The sequence below is a fragment of the Drosophila busckii genome, chromosome 3L, assembly GCF_011750605.1.
Source record: "Drosophila busckii strain San Diego stock center, stock number 13000-0081.31 chromosome 3L, ASM1175060v1, whole genome shotgun sequence".
In the NCBI taxonomy this organism is placed as follows: domain Eukaryota; kingdom Metazoa; phylum Arthropoda; class Insecta; order Diptera; family Drosophilidae; genus Drosophila; species Drosophila busckii.
In genome coordinates this window covers 9,432,047-9,442,757 of record NC_046606.1, presented here as the reverse complement: position 1 = coordinate 9,442,757, position 10,711 = coordinate 9,432,047, and the positions used below count along the sequence as shown (strand labels likewise).

Sequence of the window (10,711 nt, the reverse complement as noted above, 5' to 3'; positions counted from 1 at the left end):
GGCGCACGAAGCAGCTGAACTTCCACAGAATTCAATAGAGGAGGAACCTACCGTATTATCAGATGAATACGTTGAGGAGCATCCAGCTCCAATAATCGCTGATATTAAACCTAAACTGGAGAGACCTGCACGTTGGGTGACTACACAAGAAATTGCCAAATGGGTAAACTGTCCTCGCTGTGGTTTTGTAAAGATGTCAAATAAATCCTGGCTACGTCATGCACAAAAATGTGGGCAGGATCCACAATATCATTCTCAAAAATTTTTCATACGTCTGCATACCATGGCCTGGTGCGGTAAGCTTGTCAGAGATTTACTGTGGGACAAGCACACACATCCAGAAAAAGGATTTTGTAAAATATGCCGCATAAGGTAAGGTAATTATTTATATTTTTATATTTACGTATTTACATTTAATACACATTTTTAGTCGCGAAACAAAAAAGCCATTACCATATCAACCAAAGATGCCACCACGCCCAAATGAGTCCACGTTAGAACGCAAGAGACGATCGCGTTTAAACAAAAGCCGTAGACGCCGCCGCAAAGAAACCCAAACTGATTATACATGACTGATATACACAGTATCCTAGCCATGTAATAACGCGCTGTACCTCTTAGAGTACTTGAACTAAGTTATAATATTGTTCGTTAGTATGCATTTGCTTTGAATAACACGAAGTGCCTCTTAAAATAGTTTAACTACTTATAATAAACTTATTCATAAATGATTTGCGGATTAACCATTCTTTGCACATCGAAATCCCAAATTACCGGCTGAACTGTCCTCGGTGTTTTGGGAGCGCGCTGCACAGCGATATCGATAGCAATAAGATTTATGGCACATATAGGAGCCGCCCTTTTTTACTCGATTCGGTGTTTCGCTAGTGTCGTCAGCTTGCCACAAGTCTGCGGTCCATTCCCAAACATTTCCAACCATGTTATAGAGATCGTAATTGTTTTGACGAAATTTTGTCACTGGGCAGGTGAATTGGTAGCCATCGTCAGCCGTGTTACCATCTGGAAACTCGCCCTGCCAAATATTCAGCCAGTGCTTGTCCTTAGGCATCAGTTTGTTACCCCAAGGAAAAAGCTTGCGCTGCTTGCCACCACGACAGGCGACTTCCCACTCGGCTTCGCTGGGCAAGCGTTTCCCCTGCCAGGTGCAGTAGGCAACAGCATCTCGCCACGACACGTGCACTACAGGATGTTGTTCCAATCCTAGGTAAATCAATTAAGTATTAGTATTTGTTTAAAATTATTGCATTTGACTCACCCTTCAGATTACTATTAATGCCATGCGGCTTGCGCCAGCTCACCCCTTTTACTTTGAACCACCAAAGGGCACTTGCCACACGGTAATCCTCCAGATCCTTTTGTTCTGCATCAGTTAGCAGAGTCTTGAAAAGAAAACTATCGCCAAACTTTTCCGCCTCTGTTGTGTAGTTTGTCGCTTCAACAAACTTTGCAAACTGTGCATTGGATACCTCCAGCTTGTCCAAGTAGAAGTCTTGCAGCTTGACAAGACGCTCAGGGGCTTCGCGATCTGCCTTGAAAAGCGGCTCATCGGTGCCTATATGCTGACTGCCGCCAGGTATGAGTGACATCCCTTCTATTTCAGGCTCCAGCTCCAACTCTCCATAATAATCTCGATATTGTTTGTTATTTTGTTTCGGCCTTTGCTGGCATACCTGTTGCATTGGTTCTTCCGTGCTTTTGGCAGAGGCTTCTCTGTCAAGCTTATTACAGCCACAGTCGCCACTGGCTCGCCAACACAAAGCTGCCAACAGCAAAGCTACAGATTGAAGCTGAACCATTGATAGACTATGAATGCGCTACGTATACAAAAACTTGATAATTAAATCCAAATTCTTAGCACTTTAACCAATGTGCATAAATTACCTGACTTGTGGCTGTGAAAACATAAAGATCGTAATCTCTATATGCCAATTAACTTTGTGATCTCTTAAGATAAGATATAAACTTTTACTTTCCTTGGCTTGCAATTCATCGAGCAGCCTCCACTAAAATAAACACAACGCATATCGATATACCGCTGGTCATACTAAAAACGCGCAGTGTGATTTTAAAATAATAAAAGTGTGATTACATTAATATATTTTATTACTCGTTGCAAAATAGACATTTTAAAAACTAGTTAATTATGCTTTGCAAAACTGCTTTAACTGCCGCATGAACCCTACATTTGGTTGTATACATGGCCGCCACGACTTGACTAGATTGTAAGCCTCCTCAAAACGCATGTCCCGCCGCTTCATTAGATAGCCAATGACTACTGCGGATGAACGTGAGACACCCGCATTGCAGTGAACCAATACACAGCCTTTGGTTGAATGAGCCTGTTCAATGAAATCGATCGCCACGGGTAGCACATATTGCAGAAGATCCGTTTCGGGCAAGTCCAGGCAGGGCAAATGTTTGCATGTGACTGTGGGCGGAAGCTCAATCTGTGGTGTTTCAATACCCACGCTTAGGATGTGCGTCAGCTTGTATTTGATGACATTTTCAGCTGTGACGGCATCTTGGGAGCCCAAGTAAAGAAATTCGCTTAAAATGCAGGCGGGTACGCTATCGGGTTTAGTATCTACTACAAAGCCATACTGGCGTGCTTCCAACGGCTCGGAGCTGCTGGAAGTTTGCTCGCCATCCAAGGACTTGCGTCGTTCGACGTAACGAGCGCCGGTGGGGGTGGTGACAATGGTTGTGGTGGGCCGCAGATTGGCCAAACGCTTCTGGAGCTCATACAGCAGTATCATGTTTATGGACTAGACTCGTCTGGAATCACGAATGCGTCGTTTCTGTAATGTACACGGCACAGATAAAGTCCACAGGCAGGAGCGATTTGTATGCGATGATCCCAGTTGTGTTTCGAGGGTATCGTTAGCATCTGATAAATGCAACGCTCGTCAATGCGCGCGTTGGCAATCGCCAGCAATGTGCCTACAATGCGTCGCACTTGTTTATATAGAAATGATTTAGCCTTGACTTCTATATCCCAGTAGTTATAGTTTTGCTCCGCTGTTTCTGCGTTCGGACCTAGGGCAAGACTTTTCCCGGGACGTATGTTGATTTCATCAATTTTGCGCACTGTGAACATGGGATGATCACGGCTAGGACTCTTTTGTCGGGTAACGCTCATAAAAGTGCGAAAGTCGTGTACGCCAATAAACTTTCGAGAAGCTGCAGTTAAGCGTTCTATATCGAAGTTGTTACCTCTGGGGAAAAACCAACAATTAGATTTTGTTTTATTTGAATTTAGTCTGACTCACTGCAAAAAATAGCAACGATCGATCTCCTCCACGGGCAAAAAAGCTTCGTATCCTTTGTTTCTTAAGCTGCCTTTCTTGTCTAGCTCCGGCGTTGTCCTGGACACCGCAAATCGATACAAATATGTGCGTCCAATTGCGTGATATCTAGCATGAAATGTATCTTGCACACGCTGACAACTAAGCACTCTAATTGGTAAATTCTGTTTGTCTAGCGTACGATTGAGCACGCCAGTTAGTATTGTTGTGTCATAGGGCTTGCCATCAGTGCGTTCCAAGTCGACGTGCAGCGTGGAGTGCAGGGCGTGCACTCCAGCATCTGTGCTGAAATAAGCCCAATTAATTTTATGTGTTTTCGTGGGAAAACTATTAGATCATACCGACTAGAAAGAACCGTTTGTATTTCGTTTTTTGGATGAAACACACGTAATGCCAGCTCCAAGCAGCCTTGTATTGAGTGAGTATCTACACGTGCTTCCTCTAATTTGTTTACAGTTTTTTGTATTCCACTAAAAATTCACATTTTTATTAAGGCACATTATGTGCAAAAAGTTGTTGCATACCGAAAATTCGTGCCTATGTAGGAAATATTGAGCAAATATCTATTCATAACTCTACACAAGTGTAATTTCTTTTATGTAGTTTATTGATCAGGCTTTATTTAGTTGTATTGCCTTAAAACTTAAAATAAAAACTTTATCTAACAAAATTAACAAACATCTGTTAGTCAGTGTTGCATAGGACACTAAAAGTTTTAGAGTCACCACATTTTGAGTAACATTATATTGGTACAACTAGTATAGCTTTATTTTAGCTATGTTTATATTTGGGCATTTTAAAATTACTTCATATATATTTGAATTGGTACTTTTCAATATAATATGTATGTATTTATTATATTAATTAGTGCCCATATATTCTTTTTATTATTATTTATAGCAAATATTTTTATTGCGAATAATAAATTTATTGGCTTTTTGCAATAATTTGTTTTTAGCTATTTATGGCTAATTCTAATGGTTGGTCTGAGATTTATATCACCCAAAAGTTGGCAGCACTGCAAGGTTTGGTTTTCTTGTCAGAGTTTTGTAACACAAAAAAAAATTCAAGCGAAAAGTTTTTTACAATAATCTTATTTATTTAGCCGCACAGCGCTAAAGTTAACAATTTTCGCTCAATAACTGCCAGACAGGCAAACTAAACAAGCAATGGACGAGCAATGGAACAACACAAACATCGGTCTATATACACGAAATGAGGACTCAAACTCCGACGTCAATGAATGGATTCGCTTTGGCATGCGCTTGGGAATAAGTGCGGCACTGCATCCTTTTGAATACTCCAAGACGCTGATACAGATTGGCTATGAGCCTATTGCTGCAAGACCAGGCAAATCACTATGGGGCAGGCCCATTATGTTGTTGCCTAACATATTTCAGTATGGTAAGTGTCAAAATTAAGCCGGCAACCGGCAGAAGTTGATTAAACTCAAACTGTGTTGTCTTTTAGCTGGCCACATAAAGAAAATTGATGGCTTTTACGGTTGTTATCGTGGCCTGGCGCCCAAACTAGCTGGCTCTATTCTGAGCATGGCTCTGAGCGAGCGTGTCGCCGAGAAACTTGGCCTGGCACCGAAAAAGGAAAAGGACGAATCCGAGCTCGATGAGGAGGAGATGTAAGAATACAAGTGTAACTGCCTAAATATTGAACTGATGTAGTCATTTATTCGACAGCTATGCGCAGTTTAAGTACAATCTGAAGCGCGATATTGTGGTCACTGTTACCGGCATTGTCGTCTCACATCCGTTCCATGTGATTTCCTTGCGCATGATGGCACAGTTTGTGGGTCGTGAGACGTTGTATAACTCGATCTTTGGTTCCATTGCGGAGATTTGGAAGACTGAGGGCGTTCTCGGCTTCTTTGCCGGCCTTATACCGAAATTGCTTTGCGATGTTGCCTGTCTGGTGCTGTCCAGCTCCACAGTCTATATGCTGAATAAATACGTTATCAAGGACAAAGTGGGACGGCAGTACAATGCCGGCTTTACTCAGTTTGCCTTTACCAGTCTGCTGTATCCACTACAAGTGGTCTCCACCTGCTCGGCTATCAGTGGCTCGCGTCTAATGGCGGCACGTCCACCCATTATGCCTCATTATGGCAGCTGGGTGGGTTGCTGGAACGATCTGCAAGCGCGCAGGGAGCTCAAGCGCGGCAGTTCACTATTCTGGCGGTAAGATTTATATATTTTATTTAAATACTATAAACTAATTACAAATTTTCACACACAGCTCCCAAGCCGTTCAGCCATCCATTGTGCCCACTTCGTTTGCGCCTTTGCCCAAGCTGTCACGCTACCAGTAGGTGAACCTCTCCAACCAAGGAGCGTCTGTCTGCATTTCTCTTCTGCTTGACGAGCGCCCATCCTAAGACATTTGCATTTGTTTTGTTGTCGCGTTTAGTATGCGTATGTATACTGTCTTCATATACTCTATGACTTTTTAGTTGCAAACAATTTGAATGCATTTCTTATTTAAACAAATTCCTTATCTGGGCATCTAATGCCCCTTTAATTCTTGAGATTTTGAAATAATTATTTAAAAAAATGAGTATGCAACTGAACGCAAATTTTTTAAAATATAAATATTATCTATTGTGCAAATGCTGATTGTGTTCTTTGTTTTTGCAGTAACTCTGATTTCACAGAATCGAGGCAGTCTCAAGGGTTCAACTACAAGAAAACCTTTAGTAATATCTGAAGAAATGTGTTGAAGAAACGACGCGAGCTGCTCTAAATCTGAAATCAGTAAAAAGTATTTCACTCAATGTACTTCAAAATTTATCAGTAGCTAGAAATAACAAAGTTTTCAAATGTAAAATTGCCAATAATACTAAAAATACTAATGCTGGCCTGGCTTTAATTCAATTTATATAGTATATATCACATTTCCAACTTCAAAGAGCCGCTCAAAAAACACCTTTTTCCACAAGTAAGAACTAGTTTTATTCTATCTGAGGTCTATTAAAATTTTATTAGACAATTTGAATTGAATTTATAGATAATCGCAATGTCTTCAGCCTGGTTCATTGAACAGCGTTTTTAAAGGCTTTGGTTCGGGTTTTTAGCGCCTTTGGGCACTGACCACCAAAACAGGAGCAGGCCCAACAGTTGTTCATAGATGAAAGCCATGGCATAGACATAGACATTGTTTAATTCACATGGGGAACAGGTTGGGCAATTGGAAACTCGCTGGCCTGCATTGTTTGCTGCACTTGCCGCTGTTTAGTCAAAGCAAATTTTATGTAGCTCTCAACAAATGTGTCCAAATTGAGATTAAACGACAGTTTCAATCAAAACAACAGCCAGCAAAACAAGCCATACATAAAAATCAACAGCAGCAACAAGAGGCAGGCAGCAACAATCATCAGCCGTCTAAGCAGCAGCTAAGCTCGGTGGGCCACAACTCCGCGAGTTTGTTTAGTCTGCAAAGCGCACTGCTGCCGAACGGACGTGCGACGAGATCGTGTTCCAGACAAGTTTGAAAGCTTTTCAGCCGGCGTGGCGGGCAAACAGCTTCCACACCTACTACAGGGCAGTCAATCAAAACGAAGCAACGGCACGGCAAAGAGCGAATAAAAAGTGCTAATTGTGTGTTAAAAATGTGAATAAATGTGTAAGCGACTAGAAAAACGGCAATAACTGCAGTAACAAACCAAACAAACAGATGTTTTCTTTTTTTTCGTGGGCAGATGACGAGCTTGAAACCATTCAGCGAAATCGCATTTGCATTTCTCTCTCGAAACAAAAACCATATTATCATACGTACAACGAGTGAAAGATTAAATTGGTGCGCTGTTTTCAAAATAAATTGTTTAGTGGCCCGGTCCGGTCTTTTGTTGTCGATAGGCAAACCCATTGCCGACGGTCTTCATAAATTTGAATCATAAATAAATGCAAATATTGAGAAAACACCGTTAAAAACGACGAATTGAAACTGAAGCAACAGCTGCGGCTACAGCAACAACTGGAGGAGGAAGAAAGAACGTTGGTTGGACAAGCCCCAAAATAGCGTTGGATGCAAGTAACCAAACGTGGGTAAGTCGAAAATTTAATGATCATGTATGGCTTATAACTGTCACAACAGGCATATTCGTAAAACGAATTGCAGCTCATCATAAATGCGATCTATATCGCCAATCCAGTTGCGAAAAACAGAGCCTAATAGCCAGCTACGCCAGATTGCATGGACTGCAAGCAGAGCTATTAAATAATTAATGGCCAGCGATGCAAAAGAAATATGTATAGCAACAAGAAAAAGAACTGCAAGTGCAACAGCAGCAGAAACTAAAACAAAAGATATGTGTGGCAGCCACAGCCTAACTTGTTGCAGCATTATTTACGGCCTGTTTAGCTAGTCGCCGTATCTATTGTCTCTCATTAGTGCGGCCAGCGAAGTTAGACTTAGACTAGAGCTTGCTTGCTCGCTCCCCCGTAGAAATGGAGCGTGTGTTTGATCTGCTTTGATTGATCTGCAGCAAGAACTGCGCATGGAAAGAAAGTTGCGCGGCCAATTTGCTGCTGCCTCATTTCGGGGCAATTACATAAAGGTTAAAGCTAAACGCTGGCTAAATTTAAAAAACAAACGCTAAGCGTTTTACTTTCTCACAGCTTACACCCAAATTAAGTGTTAAATGTTGCAAATTTAACACTTAAGCGACAAATAATTAGTGGGTATATATATTTGCTAATTTGTATTTTATTCAAAGCGCACACTTATGAACTATAAAATCTGAAATGTAAAATTAGATCAATCGGAAACATTTGAACATTTAGGTTCTGTGAATTATGCATTTTAAAAGAAAGTTAGAGATAGCGTTTATGTTTTTTGTAACGGTCTGATCTGCAGCTAATCTCTGCCTACCTTGTGGGTGTCGAGCGGCTTGTCGACGCGCACAACACGCTCGGCCACATTTAGATACGCCTCATACTCGACAATATCGGGTGTAGTGTCATAGTGATAGTGACCGCCCCAGTTGCTGAACGAGAATGAGTGAAAGTGCTGCAGACGCAAATCCAGGTCATGCTCTTTGGTCACAAGCGTGCCCAGCGCATTAAGCTGAGCGGGCATTTCGTAGAACTTTAGCCACTCATTGACCTCTTCATCGGTGTGTATGGGCGTCTGGCTGAAGTCGCGCATGACATGCTGATGGGCAGCGCCACGCTTGATGACGAAAATGCCACCCAGCCCCACCACCTTGTCGCCATAATGCTGCTCCAGACCCTTGCGTATGCACTCAATGAAATTTAGTTCGCCCTTGCGTTGCTTGGCGTTGATTCTAAGCACAGGACCTGGTTGTCCTTGGCATAGATACAGATTGAGCAGCAGCGCACAACGTGGCTCCGAGCTGGGTATGCGCTCCAGCACGCATTCCTCCTGTTCACCACGCACTGTGGCCGTATAGCTGCCATTGGTCAGCACATTCTGCGCGCTCACTGACAGATTGTAGATGCCCTCGCAGTTGGAGCTGCGTATGGGATAGGGACCAGCGCCGGCGCCTATGGCAAAGATCTTGCCAGCGCCCTGTATCTTGCGTGTCATCTCTGTTATGTTGTACAGCTTGTCGCGCTGCACAAGTGGCAACAAATAGGGCGGACCACCGACTTCCAGCAGTGTAGCCTTGCCGCCCAGTCCAGACTCAACGAGTCCATACTGCGCCGCTTTCAAATCCGGACAAGCGCCCACACTCACGCTCACAGTCTTAAAGTTGCCAGCCAGCGCACCCTGTATAACTGCAAGAGAGGCAAAAATTAAATAAGCTTTATCTCGCCCTCAATCTAGACAAGCACAAAATGTAAACAATCAAGAGCTGAGCGAAAAGCTTTGAAAGAACATTAAAAGAAAAACAAAAAATACAAGCGCTGCTAATTTAACAGAGTTGGAGAGAGCGAGAGCGAGATCTAGAGAGAGAGACTCTTGTCGAAAAACCGGCTATGGAAAAGTTCGACATACTTTGCTGAAGGTCATTTGCTCTGCGTGTTTATCTTGTAGGTAAATCTTACCATGTTGTAGCTCCTCCAGCGTCGGCACATGCAGCGGCTTCTCCTCAAAGCTAAGCTGATCGGTGCTCAACTGTGGCTGGCTCATGTTTCTACCCAAACGGCTCCTGTTAGTTAGTGGGTTCTACTTTCGGAAATCTAATTCTTTGCCCGACCCGATCGCGATCTCTGTACTGTTCGCACGCTTGTTGCAAAAGCGACTGTGGAGCAAACCGTATTTAACTGCTGCGTTTAGTTAGCTTTTGGTGTGTCCTATAGTTAACATTGTCTTGCATACAGGGTGACCCGTCAGCGCTAGATAAGATAAACCGCATACATGCCTATTTAGTTGTATTTAATGACTGTAAATTAATCTAAGCTACTACAGTAGCCACTCTAAGGTTTCTCAACCTACCTTACCAAAATTTTTCCAAGCGCCTTTTGTAACTTTCGCCTTCTGTAAACCTAGAACCGGTTGCTATTTTAAGCGTATGCGTGCTATTTTTATGGCTTTAACCTGATACCATCTCACACTCGAACGCTGAACGCTTCTACATTCTACGAGCCGTCTTTTGTCAAAACATATTTTACATATTGGAAAGGCGTTTGTATTAAAATCTCATTATAAAAACTTTCGTAGATCTATCTATTAATATATACGTCTGATGATTTTTTGCTTTTAGTAGATCACATATGCATAATATGACTTCGTTTGCTTTTGTTACGGAAAACTACAGTTAGCAGTTAGTTGCATTTCTATTAAAGTTCATCAAAGAATGAAAATAGAAATAGGCAGACACTAATTTTATTGATAAGCGGTACTCGGAACTTTGAGTAGAGATACGGTTAACCACAAACCTGGGCACAGTCGTTTAGCGGTCACGGCTATGGCGATAAGACATAAACATAAACACGGAGCGACAAATTTGTGTATGGTGTTAATTTGATGTATAGCTCGAAACTTTCTTGTCAACTAAGCATCAACAAATTGTTCTCAATCCCCTGATTAAGTTGACTTTAATAACATAGAAGTAACAGTTCGGGACAGCGTCCATTCTAGATTTTAATCTGTTGACCATTCGGAGTTTTAGAAACTACTACTGCACTTAAGAGCTTCTTAGCGTCTCTCCACCAGACTCAACATTTATCTCATCCAAATACATTTTAAATTGTAGCTATCGAGAATTGGCTGAAACTCAATTTAATATGAACAAATGCACACGAGTAAATTATCTTGCCTAGTTTAATGCATTCTTCAATAAATTTCTGTAACATAATTGATGACTTTCATATTGTGACCCACTTCTATAAGTCATTCGTGCATTATTCCTGTGAGGTGAGTGTGACAGGCGCGTTGTTATAATGTTGTCCATGTACATGTCCAAACAG

The 10,711-nt window shown here is 42.0% G+C and overlaps 5 protein-coding genes across 8 annotated transcripts; 1 reads left to right on the top strand and 4 right to left on the bottom strand.

The window, feature by feature from the left end:
• Positions 1–713: 713 nt before the first annotated feature.
• Positions 714–1,990, bottom strand: LOC108598704 (formylglycine-generating enzyme). Of its 2 annotated transcripts, none has more exons than XM_017985430.2 (3): positions 1,903–1,990; positions 1,277–1,835; positions 714–1,221 (listed from the first exon to the last, which is right to left on the bottom strand). In XM_017985430.2, the coding sequence occupies exons 2-3, from the start codon at positions 1,815–1,817 to the stop codon at positions 740–742; spliced, it is 1,023 nt and encodes a 340-aa protein (XP_017840919.1). In that variant the 5' UTR covers positions 1,818–1,835; positions 1,903–1,990; the 3' UTR covers positions 714–739. The 2 variants fall into 2 exon arrangements, with proteins under 2 accessions (XP_017840919.1, XP_017840918.1); XM_017985429.2 differs by having other exon boundaries at positions 1,277–1,824; positions 1,903–1,989.
• Positions 1,991–2,116: 126 nt separating this feature from the next.
• Positions 2,117–2,792, bottom strand: LOC108598832 (dual specificity protein phosphatase 19). Its single transcript, XM_017985585.1, has one exon. It carries the CDS (start codon positions 2,775–2,777, stop codon positions 2,163–2,165), a length of 615 nt encoding a protein of 204 aa, XP_017841074.1. The 5' UTR covers positions 2,778–2,792; the 3' UTR covers positions 2,117–2,162.
• LOC108598831 (tRNA pseudouridine synthase-like 1) lies at positions 2,757–3,962 on the bottom strand. Its single transcript, XM_017985584.2, has 4 exons — positions 3,851–3,962; positions 3,668–3,796; positions 3,291–3,611; positions 2,757–3,236 (listed from the first exon to the last, which is right to left on the bottom strand). Exons 1-4 carry the CDS (start codon positions 3,895–3,897, stop codon positions 2,780–2,782), a joined length of 954 nt encoding a protein of 317 aa, XP_017841073.1. The 5' UTR covers positions 3,898–3,962; the 3' UTR covers positions 2,757–2,779.
• Positions 3,963–4,341: 379 nt separating this feature from the next.
• Positions 4,342–6,177, top strand: LOC108598539 (mitochondrial carrier homolog 2). 3 transcript variants are annotated; one of them, XM_017985222.2, is made up of 5 exons: positions 4,342–4,730; positions 4,797–4,962; positions 5,021–5,518; positions 5,577–5,645; positions 5,975–6,177. In XM_017985222.2, exons 1-5 carry the CDS (start codon positions 4,496–4,498, stop codon positions 6,042–6,044), a joined length of 1,038 nt encoding a protein of 345 aa, XP_017840711.1. In that variant the 5' UTR covers positions 4,342–4,495; the 3' UTR covers positions 6,045–6,177. The 3 variants fall into 3 exon arrangements, 2 of the variants coding, with proteins under 2 accessions (XP_017840711.1, XP_017840712.1); XR_001915095.2 differs by having other exon boundaries at positions 4,344–4,730; positions 5,577–5,752; XM_017985223.2 differs by lacking the exon at positions 5,975–6,177 and having other exon boundaries at positions 4,344–4,730; positions 5,577–5,858.
• A 1,847-nt stretch (positions 6,178–8,024) lies between these two features.
• On the bottom strand, positions 8,025–9,542 carry LOC108599847 (ester hydrolase C11orf54 homolog). The gene is made up of 2 exons (XM_017986975.1): positions 9,347–9,542; positions 8,025–9,076 (listed from the first exon to the last, which is right to left on the bottom strand). The coding sequence occupies exons 1-2, from the start codon at positions 9,429–9,431 to the stop codon at positions 8,193–8,195; spliced, it is 969 nt and encodes a 322-aa protein (XP_017842464.1). The 5' UTR covers positions 9,432–9,542; the 3' UTR covers positions 8,025–8,192.
• Positions 9,543–10,711: the final 1,169 nt, after the last annotated feature.